This window comes from Mizuhopecten yessoensis, unplaced genomic scaffold, assembly GCF_002113885.1.
Source record: "Mizuhopecten yessoensis strain PY_sf001 unplaced genomic scaffold, ASM211388v2 scaffold8507, whole genome shotgun sequence".
NCBI lineage: Eukaryota > Metazoa > Mollusca > Bivalvia > Pectinida > Pectinidae > Mizuhopecten > Mizuhopecten yessoensis.
This window is the reverse complement of record NW_018407582.1, coordinates 428,201-448,337: the sequence shown is the minus strand read 5'-3', so window position 1 is coordinate 448,337 and position 20,137 is coordinate 428,201. Positions and strand designations below refer to the sequence as shown.

General features: G+C 36.1%; 1 protein-coding gene across 3 annotated transcripts in view; it reads left to right on the top strand.

Moving 5' to 3' along the window:
• Positions 1-20,137, top strand: part of LOC110456085 (zwei Ig domain protein zig-8-like) — a 171,764-nt gene that overhangs the window by 127,615 nt on the left and 24,012 nt on the right. For all 3 annotated transcript variants that reach the window (XM_021506625.1, XM_021506624.1, XM_021506623.1), the window contains exon 2: positions 12,527-12,642. In XM_021506625.1, coding sequence (XP_021362300.1) covers positions 12,527-12,642 — 116 coding nt within the window. The remainder of the gene's footprint in view (positions 1-12,526; positions 12,643-20,137) is intronic.

The following is a 20,137-nucleotide window of genomic DNA, read 5'->3' as shown; positions in this document are numbered from 1 at the left end:
GCACTCAGTCGGTCTTTAAGTGTTGCGACACGTTTGAAACGTACATTGTTTGAGATATTTCCAAACCGATGAAGTTTTTTGAAGATTACGTATACCAATCAATCGATAAGGCACGTGAAATATCGATATAGAAGGTATTTTAGCCACTGAACTTCTTTCAGTTGGTATTCATAGACAATATGAATGCCAGCTGGACAGAGGAAAGTTCAATGAAGCGCGCCTGAGGTCTGTTCAGGGAGAATCATGTTTATCAAATGTTCATGTAACATGTATGACATCGTTACTTCATTTTCCATATCTGCAACTTTATTTCCTCATGTAACACATATTATGTGTCTGAGTATCAATACAATCTTGCTTGTATACATGCATGCACCTGTCCATCCTGTCAAAATTTAATATATGAATTCATGTACATGTACCTCATGTTACACATTTTCATGTGTCTGAGTGTTGGAAATAAAATCTGAAATCTGAAATCTAACAAGGATGAAGAGAATAATAATAAACAATCGGGTCATGGCATTCATAGCCTTTATGAATGTCATCAGAATGTGGTAGGGTTATGCAGTAATAATGGCATACGGATTTAAATACAGTATACACCAATACATTCGTCATGTACATAAGTATTCTTGTGTTAAAACAGAAAGATACAATAAAATCGAAGACGTATATGAGTGAATACAACAGGTGCAGTCTCACATTTCATTGTAAGACAGAAGACACGACTGCTGTTTGTGTATAGTGCAACTGTACTCGTGAACACTTTTACGCGTACAAAACAGCGGAGGTTATATGTATAGATTGGCATTCGACACAAAGTCACCACATGAAGTATTGTAAACTAGCTAGGCACTGAAGCACGACGGCAGGTTGTCGCGCATTCCCTTAGAGCACGAATACACTGTTGTTATACATATACGCTACGGACGTACATGTAAATATTACAATCCGCGAATATCGCACAATCTATTGATTATACAACAGTACATGTCTCAGTGATCAAACACCACAAGTTCGTGTACATGTACGTACATGTTGTCGGAATCACAGACAACACGTGTGTGTACCCATAAAACGTCACTCGGTGTTTATGTCATCAACAATAGGTGTCATTCCGCGCATAATAGCGATGTCTCGCATTGAGTCGTTCACCCTTATCAGAGACGTATATACGTCTTTGCCTATATGCACGCCGACTGCACGATAATTTTCTAAGTGTGAACTCCATGCATAATGTAAACCTAAGCTCTTCTTTTATGAAAAAAAAGTCCTTGGTAAGTGTTTGGAATTTATGATGAGCAAAATTAAGATGTATGCGCGACAAACTTGACGATATGATGTGGAACTATCGAATCAAAATGAACATTATTATATATGGTACATGTACATATTTCTTGGTTAATTGATACTATCTAAGAACTAAAGATATGAACTTTTACCCGATTATTACTGAAGGCGTTGAAGTTTGTATTATATGATTGAACACCGAATCAAGGAATGCTTTTTGGGGTATGTCATACATGTCTCCCCACCATACAAACGGTATGAACAATGATGGATGAGCTGACAAAGTTACGAGCGAGAATACCATCAACGTTAGTGTGTGACCTTGTGTTTCGGCACGTGATCGTGTGGTAGTCATTAACCTCAGACTTGCTCAAACTCACCAGTCAAGTGACCTAGCCAATAGCCGTCAAGTCTCTGAAGCCACCTTTGCATCATTTCTGCCAGGTGTAATGCTCCTTCTAGTTCCCACTAACTTAAACAAAGCGCTGTCCCTTTCTCTATGGACATTAGTATGTATGTTTCGAAGATCTACCACGTAATTCTTTCTCGTTTAACCAAACCCATCCCTTACCCGCTAAGATATACTTCTATTATCTGCACCCCAACCTTTAAACACATATATACGTAACCCGTTTCAATACCTTAACTTACTACATGTAGCTTTTAAATCTAATTTTATACTCCCTCGATAAAATCTTAGCTATTTCATTCTCGCAAATTTCCACTCCCCCCTCACTTGTATCTCTATCCTCGCTCACTAACCTCAAACCCCCGTATCACCCTCATCTTCTAATTAACCTCTTACCTTATCCCAATCTCGCTCACTAAGCTCTATCCTTATTTGCACCCTCTCCCACTTGTATATCTCACTTGTATCCACCTGGTCGCTCACTTAATGCTATCCCCTTTAATCACGATCAACAACTTATTTCCATATATATCTCCACCTTTCCCTAAACCTACCTTTTTACCCTCTCGCTAACTTCACCTCTAGCCTTGAATGGTATACATGTAATACCGAACATATAAAAGAATATAAACCCATCCAGTTTTAACTGGAATCATCAATATCGTATTTGAGATCCTTCATTGAACGTCGCTCTCCAATACATGTACATTTGTGCAATGTCGGTACTTAAAAGATACACGGCGCTGAGGAGGCGCTCTGAAGCAATCTCCTGTGTAATGAAGCGACTTATTAGTATGTATTATCAAATCAAGCCGGTGTTTCTAATGTCATCAACGACATTTTACTTGCATTAGGCATCCCAGTTGCTTCTCTTGCTATGTTCCCTTCACTTCGTCACATTTCCTTTTACCTACCATTATTACATATTGCAGAATCTCGCCTTCATCCTGGAAACTTTTCAAACTCGAGCATATTAAACACTTTTATTGAAGTAAGCCACTTTACGGTGTATGTGATACATGTATTACGTACCTTACTATACAGAGTGACTCATGGATTTCCTTAAAAGCACAAGCAGGGAAAGACGAACAAAATGTCTATTATCGATTGGTAAAGCAAACAGCCATGTATAACTGCAGCTACTCCCAAGGACAACACTTTACCTCAAAGTACATATATATATAAAAGAACTACAGGAACTAAGGCAACACAACTTAAATGGAAGACAAAAGGAACGTAGAAGACACCAACATTAAAAGAAAGACAACAACCACAGAAAAAGGCATCAAAAATAAAATAAACACATCGACAGGAATTGAGGCGACTCCAAACCTACATATGTAAAGAAAAGACAGCAGAAATCGCGAAAAACTAAAATAACTAAGAAAATGTATCTTTGAACCCAACAAAAAAGACGCAGGTGCAGAGGTCATTTGCTCTGAACAAAAATCAAATACATAGAAATGCAAGCACTACCTGAATAATTAAAAGGGATAATCAGGTAGTATGAATTACCTAAATAAAGGGAGGTCACTCTACCATATGTCAGAGATAATGTATTTTGTATTGCACATGTGGTATATTGAATTTAGTTTGTCCGATTGACTGAATACTCTCTTGATTAAACTCTTTTTTAATCGTCACCGTCCGCTTTTCCTTATCCCTATGACGTATTTCGAGTTGAATACGACTTCAACTAATTAACACAATATTTTGTACCTAAACAGGCCCGCAGCCTAACATTCTGGTCCTAAACCTTAACAGGTAATTCAACGATTGCATTTCTTAATAATAATCAAAAGGAACTAACACTGGTGTGGGCATTGTATTCCTAAGCATACTTTCAGAAGGAAGTACGTGTAAGGTGTTAAGTATGGCTAGACTGACGTCCGAGGAAGTGGTCATTGACCTGAAGTGGAATATATAGTTGTTGACTTAGGCACAGGACAAGATACATTTTGATTAACCCGAAGACTGATATGGTCACGAGGTAATTTATTAGTGATGACGTCAATTTCGACCGCTCTACCAATCAGATGTTCGGATCACAAATTATTGTTCTTCTCCAAATCCCGTCTGCAATGTAAAAGATCGTTCTTAAAACTTACCTTTTCACAGTTCGCGGCTGTAAACATTTTTTTTTTGTTACCCTTTCTGTGCATATAATTTAAATACAGATACGTGCAGTCTCGTAAAACTATGTATAGTAGTTCCAATTGATATACAATACGATTGTTTTGTGGTATATATACATTACGACCACTGATTCCTGGCGTGTTTTGGTACAAATGTACCTGGCATTTTAATGTTGGTGTGCTCTTTTACAGTGTAGCCTTTCTCTGTGTCCAGCCCTGTGTAGTCCTTGGATGTTAATTACCCAGAACTAATACGTCAGACCATCAGAAGTGACCAGCTGTTAGCCTGATGAGGCATATAACGTACATACAGCGTCTCGCCATATAAACGTCTATTCTTGGAACACCTTGCCTCTATTGAAAACGCGTGGCAATATCCTTTGCATAGCCCTCACGAACAGTAAACTACTTGACCAGAAAAGCCCAAGAATGCATGATACTTTAAACGTACATTTTGTAGCGGTATTCTAATTTGAACGCCTCTTTGCGCTTTAAATAATGCGCTATTTTTTACTGTGCTGAATTAAGATTCTGTATATATTTTCTGTGAATGCCCCAGTTAAATCAATATACGCAAACTTTTGACCCTGCTAACATAAACATCATTTCAGAATATTCTAGAAGATTAATTTTCTTGATTTCGATATCCGAATAAATGCCAGCTCCAGTGTTCGGTGATTTAAAGAGATTCAAGTCCTACTCGAAATTGCTTATACCTGTAAGGCTATTCTGAAAAAGAAATAAAGGACAAGGTCAAAATTTTGCGTTTTAAAGATGCTTGATCATCTTTGCGGGTTTACAATTTTGCGCACCAGTGACTAAATATTTTGAGTTGAATATATTTCAGTTTTATATTTAAACTCGTGCTTCAGACTCGTGAAAAATATCATACTCTTCAACCCTCTCCTTAAAAAAATATTCCTCAAAGACACCTACAATATCTAAAGAAAGTATCGCTTATAATTCTAACAGGAATAATCTGAACTCGACTGTATTTTTTAGTGTACCCTGCGATCGTTTAAGCCTCGACTACGTGTTAAATATTATTTTTATCACGGTGTTTGCTATACTGCCATCTATCTGGTAAATTAAAAACATAGTTTGCAATTTTCTTAAATCTGCAATATTTTTCAACAATATTGTTAGCATTACTTTTTATTATGTAAGTCGACTTTCGGGTCTGTTTTAATTGAATTAAAAAAGATAAGCAAGAAATATAGACTAAACAATTGATACAATATAAATAACGACAGTCATTTTACGTCCACGTGTTCTGGCTTGCTATTTATTTTGTTTTGTTTCGTATAGGAACTTAGAGATATACATTTATTGATACATGTATAAGTGTACTGGGGAAGCCCATAGGGAAGGCTGGCACCTGTAGAAAACAGTCTATCTACTGAATGTGTTTCTTATTACATGTAATATAGGTTTTATACCTTCATGTTCTCACTGTCCGGTCAAAGACCTGCTAGGGGTGTTCTTGATTTGATTATCATTGTTATTTCTGTTTTACGCACCTTGACATAAATCGAGTTGAATTAGGATGATAAATGGATTTCTTTCGGCATATATTTACATAAAATGTGTACGAACAATATGTCAAAACAGACTAAAGTGCACGTGATGTCAACAGGAAATCGCCGGCGTCAATAGTTGCGGAATGTTCCTTGTGATATGTTTGGCTTCAGAAGAAATAGTCTAGTTACAGAGGGGTCACGAAGCGGATAGATCCCAGACGTACTGTGATTGCAATATGCACTGCTGTTTTTAGATCAAACAAACACATTACTAGGTGAATTTGTGAATAAAACGGATGAAATCACACTTTAAATCTCGCCCCAGTTACTCCTATAGAAAACCTGCCAATGGAACAAAAGATGTTCGTTCAATCAGATTTCTGTTGTTTTCGTTCAAGTTCAGATGTTTCTGAAAAGGTTTCTGGTGTTAAACAAATAGTGTTTCTTTGAACTATTTTTTTGTATCTGTAGATTGAATAAAAGAGCCTTTCAATTCATTTCAGACCAAAGACGTTTCTATTTATTAATTCTTTAATCTCACGACATTTTCAACTTTGTCCAATGGTTGTGTATTGGTAAGGATTAAACGTGTGAAAGAGAAATACATGCAGCTACAAGTATATGAAAGTGACTATTGGGGCCTATTGATACAATAAAGATCATCACTTTTATTTTTATTTTTTTCTAAATCAGTAATGTTTTATTTACTGCCAGGTCATTTTTGCAACTTTCATTGTTTCTATTTTAATCATTTATAGCGTTGAAGCAACGCTTTCATCAATTTAAAATGAAAATGAAACATGTCGCGTCTTGTTTTTCTTTGAGTATTCAAGGCGCTCTTAGTGTATAAGACATAATACAAATGTACTTAAGACCAAAAACGTTGTATTTCTTAATTTTTATTATCAAACAAATACCTATTGCAAAAATTAAAGCTGTTTCTAATCTGCCTGCCATGTTCTGTCATTGACTTCCTGTACTCAACTTATGTACTGATGTCACAGGTACGAAATTGCCAACTGCATATGTCCCTCCGTGTATCAGTCAGCAGCATGTGTAATTAGTGTCTGTAATGTATGGAATGTCCATTTCCTTTCGCCCATTCATATAGTGTATACTTACCGCACATGTTGAACATTCTTTTACATGTTTAAGTGCAGGAAAATCCATCGACGAACATACGAAACCCTTTCAACGCCAAGGCTTGATTGACATACCGTTCTGTAAGCTTTTGTCCACGCCACTCCTACGGAATCAGGAGGTGTGGTTATATAGTCGCTGTACCACGTGCGAAAGCCGGCAACAGTTTATGTGGAAACGTTATAGCGTCTACAAGCGATATATCGGTGTGTATTTCCAACACAGTTTAGCTTGTATCTTTATAAAAGAGATGTCTTTCAGAAATATAACCGATTAAAGTTATCTAATAATTCAATTAAAACAATGTTTTCAATGCGCCTGCGTTAAAGAATATTTGTCAATGCACATGCGTTCAGGAATGTTTTAATGCGAATGCGTTCTTGTCTATCTTTTGAGTTGACGCTTAATCAACTCATTACCAATTGAAATCAAATATACAGACTTCCTTTTTGACTTTGCGAAATCAAGTTTCTCTGTATTTTTCTTGACGGATCAAAACATTCATACAATTCGTATAAAATGTCGTAAAATAACATGTACAACTTATTCAGGAATAATAGCGCGTGCCTCGCTTACGTCATAGAACGTTTGAGGAAATAGAAACGAAACAGCATTGCTCAACGAAGCAGAGCGAGAAAACTCAACAATAATATTACAAAAATAAAAGTGCACAAAGCAAATTGTTGAAAGACATATTCACTGATTCTGATTTATGAAATTCAGATTAACAAATAAGTTAACTTCACAGTTCAAAGCACTATTTGAAGTCATGTTTTTTCGAATATTTTTTTACCATTAACCTTTGTATTGATTTGCATTTTAACATGGCGCCAGCAAGTTTCAATCAACAGATCTTCATAAAAAGTTTTACACTGCTGATTGGGCGAATGCTGTCTGCACGTGATAGTAAGAGCGACCTCTATGGGTGAGAATGTTTGGAAGGAGAGTAATTTCATTGCGCTTACGTTGAGTGCAACCCACGTGTAATTTTGTTCAGATGACTTAGCAGACGACAAGTAGTATCAATATCACGCGAGATTATGGTGTTCTCGTGGCATACACAATGACATGTCGCTGGAATCAAAACTCACGCCGATGGAGACAAAAATGACGGCACAGTAATCAATACTAAAGCAGTATTGCATGACGACAATAAAAAGACAAAAAGCAAACCTCAAAAATGGACTCGTGAATATTCGTTTGGTCACCGCGCAAAGCGAAATGGTGAAATAGCAAACGTTGTCCTAATCAGTCACCATACATATATACTGAAATATTTTGTTCCCGCACGAAGCTTCCATAGTTGTGGGACTGATGAAAACATCTCCATCTTGTGTTTTTAGGTGTTTAGGCGGCCCACATTGACTTATCATTAATGCAAGCATCAGTCGTACCGCTGGGATGGAGAAGCACAGGTGTTTTCTTCCTGGGGATACTACTAATGTGGCCGACACCCATTGCATGAACTCTTACAGTCTACATACCTGTAGCTACCATCAGGGGGTCGAGCCTCCAAAAACAATAACGAAGCTCTTTACTGTTAACGTTGATTTGTGTTAAATGTTTTGAGCATATACCGTAAGCTAACTGACTGTGGCATGCATCTCCGTTCCAAGAGAGTCGTCTCATGCTAATGAACAACTGATATGCATTTGTATGAATGTTTTTTCGGACTGTGTTAATTAGCTTCCGCCAAAGTTGAGATGAACCTCAGAGTACATTTTGCATGCAAGTATATCACGTAGATCGTTTATATCATGCTAAATGATGCTTCACATACACAAATACATATCTACAGAAACAAGGCAAAACATGTTCTTTTGTATATATTTATATAAATAATATATATAAGCTCAGGTGGTACATCTTCACATGGAAAATTAATGTAGGTATTTATTAAAGAGTGAATTAATATCTTTCGTGTCCAATAAATGCTCCCTTGCACAGAAGTCAATAATTCTGAGTTCATGCTTACTCAGGTACATGTATAGCAACTACTATTTCAAAACATAGGGGTATCAACTTATTACTGTACATCATTTCACTTCAGACAACCTGTACCTGTATGTTGGTTGATCGGGGGAAATGCTGTAATCCGTAATCTCTGTAATTAGGTATCTCATGATCTAGCCCCACGCTCCTTAACTCCAGAACTTCTTTAACTCATTCTTTTATCATAGAATGAATAACTGGAATTAAGGAATTATTCCATTACCTATGTACATGTATGTTCTTATATCCAGTAATGCTTTTCCAACGAAAACATTAAATTTCTTTAAATTAAGAAAAGGTCGTGAATCTAGGCTTGACCTTCACATCAAATTGACCTGTGTTTACACTCGTATGGTAAAGGGAAGAGGTGGGGGATACAAAGACAAATAATCAAACATAAGACAACCATTTCTGGATACGCTTCATGTAGACGAAGGTTTTGCAGCTTAAATCACCGATGATGGGCACACACACATACGTACCAAATCTAGGTTACCGATGGTGAAATATGTCTACGTTTTGCAATTCAAGTAAACGATAAGACCAAGTTTCTAAAACATCTTGTTTATAATAGTTTTAGGTTGTTCCGGGGGATGAGCTCGTATTAAAAAAGCGAAATCCTGAAAGAAAAGCTGTTTTGGGAATTCCAACTAAAAGCAACGAATTTCAAACAATAAATCACAGATTTTCCCTCCATAGTGTCAGCTCGTATACATACGAAAGCAGCACACGGTAAACAGTTGAAGCGTTTTAACATTGAAGAATACTGAACTCCTTGGTTTTCCATATGATTGTTTTGTTGTGAAGTGTTTGGTTTTATAATTTGCCTGTCTACAAGTTTTTATCTGTAAGCGAGATTTCCCTTGTGCGTAATAAAACATGGCCTCACACTTTGCCAAATTTGTGCCGTTCTGATCTAAGAACTTCAACCTAAACGCGGCCAATTTTGGTCGGCCATCAGGCACAACTCCCGCGGAACAGATTAAACGACTAGAATGTTTGCCTACACGGGACGAATAAAAAACAAAACTTCATCTGGTATTGTCCTCTGGGTCAAAGGAATGTTTGAAAACTTAACGTCGCTGTCTGCTGATTTTAATGAAAAACAGAAGAAAATAAATTAGAAATGTAGAAAGATATAATCGGCGACTCCTACGGCCCTATCTAACAAAAACATCGCAATCATTTCATCAACTTCATTAATTTCCGCTCTGAAAGACGTTCGCCGAAACACGGAAAGCGTGTTGGAACGAGTCCTATGTAGCCGACATATTGATTCTCGCGGGAATTGCAACTCTCCAACTAATTTGTGCAATTTGTGTAATTCCTTCCCTGGTGAGATATTCAATATATATAAAACAAAAATGTGACTGCATATTTATGCAAGCTTGCCCCATGACTTATGTCTCTATTAGATGCCTCTGTAGTTCGGCATCGATGGGAATGTGCCATGACCTTTGTCTGGTGTAAAAATCCTAAATAGTTTTTAAGTCTAGCCTACATCCTAGCCCTCAAATATGGATGAATATTGAATTGTCAATGAGCGATGAACGTGCAGTGTCGTCAACACGTGTTCAATAATATGAATTGAAGATCATTTGACCTCATTTGAATGTGTTGTGAAACCACGTGCGGTGACACTGTGTAAATGATTTTCGATTCCCAGCGGAAGGGACACTAACTGTCGGTGATCTATAAAAAAGCATTGATGAATTTATCATTTGTATACATCTTCTATATGCAAAAAGGTTATAAAAACGAGGGCTTTAGAAAAGATGCTTTCGGGAATTCAACATTGTCTATAAAGTCAGTCAATTATTTTTTTCAAATTAGTTCAGCGTCCTTGCATAAGCCTCCCAAGTTCTAAAAACAACGTGCCGTCTCATTTTTGATACTAAATTTTACGTGTTATTCTAACTTGCATAGACCTCGAGTAGTTTTTGTATGTTGATGTGTAACGTTGTGCAATTCAAAATCTGCAAACATTTTATTTACAACTCAAATTTGAATCTAGGAAATATCATGGAAAGCTTCTTTCGCATTCCTTTTTGGGTGAAGTAACTATACCATGATTTTACAATTTATTACTTACGGTCTTCGCGTATAAAATGGAACCTCGAAAATTAAATGGCAGAAATTGGCATGACTTACATCGAACATTTTATAGAAGAAATGTACGGTAACAACATAGGAATTTACGCAGCTTCTAACATAGCTCATAGTTCAAACATAATTCATAGTTCAAACATAGTTCAATCATAGTTCAATCGTAGATGTGAGTCAGACGCGAGCCATGAGTCGAATTAATCTGCGAGCATTCGAGAGTTCAGTAGCAAGACTTGATCTACATTATTGAAACAGAATGTAATCATGAAAAACACAGTTTACATTACAAATATGACATGTTATCCAGTACCAATGCTTATTATGGGGACTGTTTGCATGTCTATGCAACCTCAAATTCAAGTAATTCTTCACTCTCAGTTCTGATTTTTTTAATATTACATGAATTAATCTAGGGACGAATACCACACGTTGTTAGTAAAAACAATAGTTCTGCAGTCAAATCCCTTGGTGCTTTTAACATGTCTGCCCTGTCTTTGATTATTTGTCTGTGAACTAACCATGAAATTCTATTCAAGTGACATCACGGAATTCGCCATACAAATTATGTAATTTTTTGTGACTTTTTTGTCCGAGTGATAATCCCAAGACGCTTCCTCTTGACGCTAGACGTGTGGGTATTCCCCAGGAGCGCTGTTAAATGAATCCGTTAAATAACTAATTTGAATTGATGACATTGCGGCCTGAGAGCCTATCATTAGTTCTGTCACTGTAGAACGCAAATCTCGTCTAATCTAATTCGGAATGGATATAAATATGTTGTCGGATATGGTTTGTTATTTTTCTATAAATATTGATAACTGTGCATATTACAGTTAGCACCTAGTCGCAGTTAGATATGAAGGGATTTTTTATATGTTTTGATAAACGATGCATGATATCTTCTTCATCAATTTTACAGAGTTCGATACTTGTTTGTGTCACGCACGTTAAGCAATAAAAAGCATACTGAATTGTTGATATAGTTGATACTGTATCCATCTATATACGATTGAGAACACCGATACGTTAGACAATTGTAGTATTTTGCAATAAAGTAATGACATCATTTTATGTATTTTTTGCAAATGTTATTGGCGTTGTCCAATAAAATACCACCCTTAGGTGCAAGAACTATCAAACAATCTGAAATATATAGCTTACGTGTCTGGAAAACCAGGGGAATTATTAAACCGCGTTTAAATACAAGTATCAACCCAATGTAATGTGTCTGTGGCAAATCGAACACATAAACCGGAACACCTCTAGAGTTATCATTCTATCTAAGATGATTTTTAATAAGTCCCAAATCGTACTTCCGAAGGAGCTATAGATATACACTCCCTCCGTCAGTCTGTCATTCATATGCTCCAGATCAGCCACTTCTAATTGCGATATTGAGGACGTTGTTATAAAAGTACGTGTACGTCCAGGGATGACGGGATATTGCGTACTGAAGGCATGCCTCCATGTCTCACTAGATTTTTCATGTTAAAATGTACAGAGTTACGGCCCTTTGTTCATAGTGCGTCACCTTGTCCGAGGTATCCCTCATTTACCTAAATTGTCGAACTCTGTATAGTGGTACATGTACATGTACCTATTGTTATGACGATGTAAATTTGATATCGTACATGTATATCTAACGATAATTAAGAACGCTAATTAGCGGACAGCTCTTCCGTCCCATCGACTGAGAGTTGTCCTTGCGCATATTTAGATGTATTTAAGGACGAACGAACGAGATTAAAGAAGTGTTGAATCGCGTCCTTAAAAACCATTTATATTGTGCGTAGTGTATTTAACTTGGTGATGGGATTAAATCATTACGTGAATTACAGTGCATGAAATGTTTTGAATTCTTGTTTATTTCTTTTCCTATCTGAGTCAATGAGTGAACAGTACATTTACCAGGCTATATTTGTGTTTTTCAGGTTACGAACGCGTAGCAAAAATCCCTCGTTTTAAATTTGTGGAAGCTAATTTGACCTATGTACAAGGAGAAATGGCGGTGTTAAAATGTGCAGTGGAAAATTTGGGGACGAAATCGGTGAGTACAATATACATGTAATGTGCAGACAGAACATCTTATCTGTCACTGTAGATATATACTCACGATTATCATTAAGTAAGTGTTCTGTAATAATAAGCTAATAATTGATCAGTGGAGTGTTTGCTATATAGAACGTTTCTTAAATGCTGTCTCGTTAAGTGTAGACGCATTCTACCCGGGGACATGCTTTGGACCCCTCCATTCTACCCGGGGACATGCTTTGGACCCCTCCATTCAATTCCTGTTGAAGGACTCAGCCCAAAAGTGTGGATGTAGAGGGAGTGTTGCTATTTATGATTGAAATATGATAATTTAATTATATGTCACCAACACGTACTTTAAAATGTAGGGGTTACCAGGTATTTTGGGGCCTCGAGTCGGTATGAACTTAGGAAATGCAAAATTAAAAATGGTTTCTAGATTACGTACACAAAATAATATAATTACTTTTTGAATTACCAGAACAACGTTTGGTCACAGTATTCATAGAAATGCAAAACACGTTTGGTTTAAACCTATTTTATTTTACCAATATACAAATGGATTGGGATTGGACAACAATTAATTTCAACTTAATACAGTCCTGTCCTCAATACATACGGTAAAAAATCATGTACATATATGAATTTTGGGAACGGGAGAAGGATAGGGTGGTGAAGGAATGGTGTGTGTGGGAGGGGGGAGAGGGGGGGGGGCGGGGTCGGTGTTACCTAGAAAAGAAATCATGTAAACTATGAAAAGGATCTGCATTTGAATAAATTATTAATTATACAAATGTCATGACATGCAGCCTGGTAGAGTTATTTCATAATGCAAAACACGTACCAAATACCGTGTATAACATTCCATTTATATACGTGAGGCAAAGTCGATGATTGAATGTTGATGCCTAGACATTCTTCTGTCGTTTAACATGATATTGTAATCTGACGACACGCTTAAAATGAATAGATATCGTGTTTCAGAACGTCTGCTAACATAAAAATCAATATTTGAAACAAAAATTTGCCTTTAAGCATTTCCTAGTTAGGAATTGGAAAAATAATATAGAGAGAGAGGTCAGTAAATCCAAAGTGATAAACTTCACGTAAAGCACAGTGTAAATGAGAAGCCGACGTGTATACAATTGTACATGTATGTTTCTCATATGTAAAATTGTAACGTTTATTATCATTAGTATTATTCATAATATGGAACATCTTTTGTGATGGTTATGGGGACGTAAATGGGGACAATGAAAGGTATATAAGAGGAATCATTTGGGGTGCAGGGAACAATGTAGCTGTACGGAAAAATGTTGAAGAGAAAGCAACAAAATAACGTAAAAACGATAATTGAATTTAAAACAAATCGATTGTTAGTTTTTTGTACAAAGGAAAATGGTGTTGGGAGGACCTTTTTTATCCTTTTTAAACCTGAGAAAATAAAAGTTACATGTATAAAGTAATCTGTCATGATAACACTCGGTGTTCAATACAAGAGGGAGAAAATAATACAGACAAATCTAAGTTAAACAATGACATACCGTCAGTCATCGGTTCGTTTACGTATACAAAGGTTGACATATTGTTCATATGCAAACAATAAGGAATATACACAAAATATACACAGTGACAATGACTCTGAACGTCTTTTGATAAGTTAATGTAGTCATCGGGCTACTCCAGACGACCTACAATGAAAGAAGCATCACAGTGTATACCGTGACATTTGTATATAGAACAGCTGCAAGTATGTTGATTGCTCTACAATGCTGCATTGACCTTCTTTCCTTATTAACGGACGAGCACGTGTTTCGGATGAGGGCAGCGGGTAAATATATTGATATATTAAGGGCAGTACGTTCATGTGACCTGGAAACGCCCGTCCTATTATGTTAATGAGCTATGCTTCTTTTATAAGCATTATACATACATTATACATGCAACACATTTCTATTGGTAATGTCCATACTATTCCATGACTTGTGTAGTATATACATAGCACATTAAACAATAGTGTTCATGCGCATTGCATTGTTTTGATATATCGGTGAAGCGCTGTGTGGTTGGAATGTTATGTAAAAATATATTTGTGAGCAAGCACCTGAATGTAGGTGCTGTACTTTGATGGTAGTTAACGTTGATGACATTTATTTGATGGTTAAAAAGCTGTGTATTACACACATGTACCTAGAAGATAAACAGTTATATATGAGCTGTGCCCTGTTACACAACACTACGTCCATCCATAACCATCCTTTTAATAAACTGGGCACTGGAACAAACCGAATAACAATTCTATTTTCCAGTCATTTGAATTTTTTTTTTTAACCGTGTCAATATTAGACATACATCCAGAAGGTCGGACTAAATGACTGATGGTTTATGTCGCAGCTGAGGCCAGGCCGATCTATTTCAGTTTACGATTACATTTGCGGCTTCAAATCCGGCTCCGTTCACAATATCCACAGTACGGGCCTTTTGTAAGTGTTTTTGAAGCCCTTATCGAATGGAGACCATGCATTGTTACCGTAGTATTGACCTTTACTGGTCCTTAGAGAAACAAAAACCAATTTAAAAAAAACACACAGATAACGCCGACACCAGCATCACTTCCATACTGTAAATAAGCTCACCGTTAGACACTCAATATTCCCATAGAATACAAACGGCATTTTGCATGATCTTTCTCGTGTGGTTTGAATTTTTCATCGTCAGAATTGCCTTTAGCTAATCACTGTTGAGAACGAGGAAACGGATTTTTTCCAATATGTGATCTGTTACAAATGTAAACGACCCAGCCAGTCAGTTATGTTTACCCGTTTAAGAGTAATAAGGCAAACCTATCAATCAAAAGGTGTTCTAAACTAATATCAACAAGAACAATTACCAATGCATCTGTTTTTACCGGAAACTGTCCAAGTCATACTGCCGTACTGTTCGAGTAACTCTGGACCGATCATGACGTCATATCAAATTCAAACAATGACGAAAGTTCCCGACTTGTTTTCTATTGATGTTCGTCGTTTGTCGAAACTTGTAACCATAGAAAACGCGTCTTTTGTTCCGTTTAAATCGCTGTCCGACTCTTTGATATATTCAAACCGTATCATGAACGAACACGAACAGGTACCACATTGAAAGATTAAATGCATAGGATAAACACACGTCGTTTAAACGTTTATGATGGTGATTAACAGAGTTCTGTTTAACCATACTTTCCGTTGAGCTAAACTATGTAATATTTTTCAACGGAAATGTGTTGTATACAACCATAAATGGTTCAAAGATGTATTTCAAACCTAGAACGAAAATGTAATACATTTATTTTAATATTACACATTTGTTTATTTGTTCCAATTAACACATGTAATATTATGATGAAAAGATATGCTATTGTCATACGTTAACTGCAAGATACTATTATCCGGGAAATAACACATTTTACTGGGCTATAGTTCAAGACAATAGTACCTTTCATAAAGAACCAATAAAAAACATTACAGTGATACACTTTGTATCATGGCAGCACGCCACTTGCATCCAAATGCAATCAGATGAAAGGTAGGCGGAGCTGTTATTCGACCTTGACCGTTCACTGTGTGTTTATCGACCTACCGGGATATCATTCCAGGCGATAGTTAAAGAGTAGATACATAGCTTTCGACAGATTTATGGAGCTTCAGAAGTTCTTTTATTTTTAAATGATATCTTTGCAGTTCGTACTGGTAAAACAGAACATCCACAGTATACGAGCTCGGGATATAGATTCTTGTTTGGTAAACGTTTTTAGTTTCCCCGTTACAAGGTTAATTTCCCAAGACGAATGTTGTTTGTTTTCAGACAATAATTAGGCGAGTTAACACAATCAAATAATTTTCATGTCTGGTTTGCATGGGTAAAATAAAACAATGTAAGTTTAGGATATCGGTATTTTTATTATACTTTCATGTATTGTTTTGGTTCTCTCAACTTCTGATTTCCCAAGACGAATATATTCTGTTAACTGTTTTTCTGTTGACATAATGAAAGTGTTTACATGTTTGGTTTGTGTCAGTTTGGAAGCAGTATACAGTAGAAATGGCCCGACTCTGATAAACAAGGCACATGTCGAGGTAATGTAAACACAGCGGATTTACCCTACACAACACATGTATACATGTATATATATTTGTAAACTGCATTACATTTACAATACACATAAAGTACTGAGAAGTGTCTAAACCTCTTTTTTCTACGTATGTCACTTGTGTGAAAACCATGGTTACCACATCAAAAATTACCAATAAATGCCAAAAATTGCTATTTTTGACCCAAAATTTGACCCCCGCAACTAGTTTTTTTTTCCCTGGCTACCACATCAAAAATTACCAATAAATGCCAAAAATTGCTATTTTTTACCCAAAATTTGACCCCCTGTCTGAAATTAAAGATTACCTACTTGTTTGCAGAATTATCTGGGTCCCAGTAAAGTTGTCAAACTTGATTTTTTGCAATTTTGCGTCGTGTGCTGTTGTCAAAATGTTACCTCCTGTAAAGCTAGCTTTTCATGTGAAGGTTCGAATTATGGCCAAAATTTTGATCTTGATTTTTTTTTACAAATGTGAAGCTCACATACCCCACTTCATCATGCTTATACCAATTTTAGTACATTTTTATTTTTATATTTTTTTTAACATATCATTATACAAGGGTTAGCCATTTAACAAAAATATCACCCATGGCCACAACTCTCTACTGTAGACTGCTACCTATAGTAAAACAGTGTATAAACTAGTCACTCGTGAAAGAAGCATTTTATTCCTATTTCAATGTAAACTATTTCCCTGCTGATTTCGGCTCTTGGAAGTGTGTTACCTTTCAAGAGCAAAAAAACGACTATTTCCCCTTGTCCATTTTTTAAACTGCGTAATAATTAGTTATAAAAAATAAAAACATCTCACACTCACTGAAGTTAACAAAACAACATCATCATCAGATAATAAAACAAACTTTAATATAACCTATAGCAACAGTTTACATGTGACTCTCGATGTCCTTGCCTGTCACAGATTTACCGTGTTCTGTCCCATGGACCATGTTTCAATCAAGCGTTGTCTTTTTAAAACTGAGTATGGGCAAATGATGTTAAACTTCGTTAAAGTAAGGAAGTGCTGCACACAACTGACACATTATAAACATGTAATGGCCTTATACACACTCAACTATTTAGTACGGACGTTTTTTCTTTACCAAATTAACTGTCATACATTTTTGAGAGTTGAAATACAGTTCATTAAGCTGAAATAACCAGAAGCAAGTTCTAGTGATCTGTATGATCCATAACTATCCACAGGAATTAACAATTCTACAAGCGATTCGTTTCTCGTTTCCATTATACGCTTAATGTTTATGTTAACGAAATCAGATTTATTCTTCCCAACAGCAGTCAAAATGAAAATATAACATTTTTTGTATTAATCCTATTCAGCGTTATATAAACTTTTATGCTTGATTAATTCTGAATGTGTCCGAAATATAAACGAAGAACTCTATTCATGATTACGGCGTTTGACTCTCATATCCAATCTCTACATTGTACTATTTCATCCTGATTGTGTTGTTTAAGATATCTCAACAAGAAGGAAATTACAGCCTCACAGAAATCAAATGTTTTGTGAAACAATCATCATTATATATCTTTAATTATTTAGGCTCAGTAATAGTAAATATACTGTAGGCAGCAGCAGCAGCAGCTGTTGTTTTCCTTCCATCATAATAAGAACAGCTCAAAGATGGTTGCTTTTAATTATTAAGGACATGTTAGAAAACATAAATGTGTATTTGGTCAGGGTTGATGGCATATCACAGCATTCTAATTAAACGAAAGCACGTGACGTACTAATCAAAACATGCAACTACATGTTCTTATGATAAGTCCTTATTGTTCAGAGATATAAAATATCACATTGTGTAAAACAGTTGCACAAACAAGTGGATACGTCAGGATCAAGAAAAGCTTCATCTTTAGGGAAACGTTATGTACCTTTAGGCAAAACCAAGTACTGTATAGTTACTTATATTCATGATTGTTTTAATTTCGCGAATTTCGCAAATGCGTTTAAACAACTTACTTGCCTGGTACATACTAGGAACAGGTATTCACCTGTGTCCAGTAACGATGTCGGGTTGTGCGTTGTTAGAAGTACTGTAGCATGCACTCGGAACTATTTGCGAGGTGTTCCGAAATAGATTAACAGAAATGGTAATTCGCGAAATAAAACGCCCCCGAATAAGTTCCGGACACACAATCGCGAAATTATACAACTACACAGTAGTTTCATGAATACAAATGTATATGATATGTACTCTGTGTGTGGGATCGAATCGATATCTGTTGTAAAGAGGAATTACAAAGAGTAAACAAAATACGCTGCGGTTTACTGTGAAATGTGAAATGTTTATTTTCATTCGTGGTTTGCAACCATTTAGGTCGTTTCCTGGTACATGAACGAAGTTCCGAGGATAACCAATGCAAACAAGCAGTAGTCAAAGATATCTATTAAATTGTTTTCATTTATTTCCCTGTTTTCATAGCAACCTCAAAAATCACGACTACATGAACACAGCATTTTTTTATATATATATAAAAGATGATGTTTTATACAGTCTATGGCATTTTGTTATATAATTGCTATGACTTTTGTTTAATTACATTTTATGAACATATATGCAATATGCTTTACAATTTATGATGATTTTGTAAACTAGACATAAACAATACAAACATACAACAGAATGTTTATTTGAGCATCATTACAATTATCTAAATCTTTCCATTGTCAGACTGACATTGCATCTATAAGATCCAAAGAAATACAATTTTAACTCCTTTCTTTCTTTGTTATACATTTTTGTACGAAAAGCAGTACCCACGTAAATAGATTTAATACAATTTAGGTCACACTCGATGTATTACAAAGCGAACGCCCTGTTTAATGTAAATTATACAATAATATTAGTGATAAACATTGATATCAAGATACACTTCCATAACGGCCATGATATGTTCAGGTGATAAAAGATGGCGGATAATACAATAAATGTGGACCTCCTCCTTCCTTCGTCCTGTTGGGCCGCATGTCTACGTCAATTCCCCAGGAGCCACGCCTCTATACATCACAATCACAATCGACTGCATATACCAGTTTGATATTGTATTTCTCTTTCATGTTATAATGAATAGACTGGTTCGGAGCCAGGGGACACGGTGTGGTTCCCATCGACTTCTATTGTTGTATGCTGCTAGAGACAGGATGCTTCATACTCCAAACAAAAAAGTCTATTATTCTCATTGTCTACCAAAGCAGCTGTTGCTTCCAGACGAATATACGTCGCGTTTGATTTTGTAAATGAAGTACTATGCAATTCGACGTTATGGTCAGAACGTTCACGACGCCATTCTGGTATTGCCGCAATTTTTTCAATACCATAAGCGGCCTTCTTTTCACTATTTGTGTCTACGCTTGACC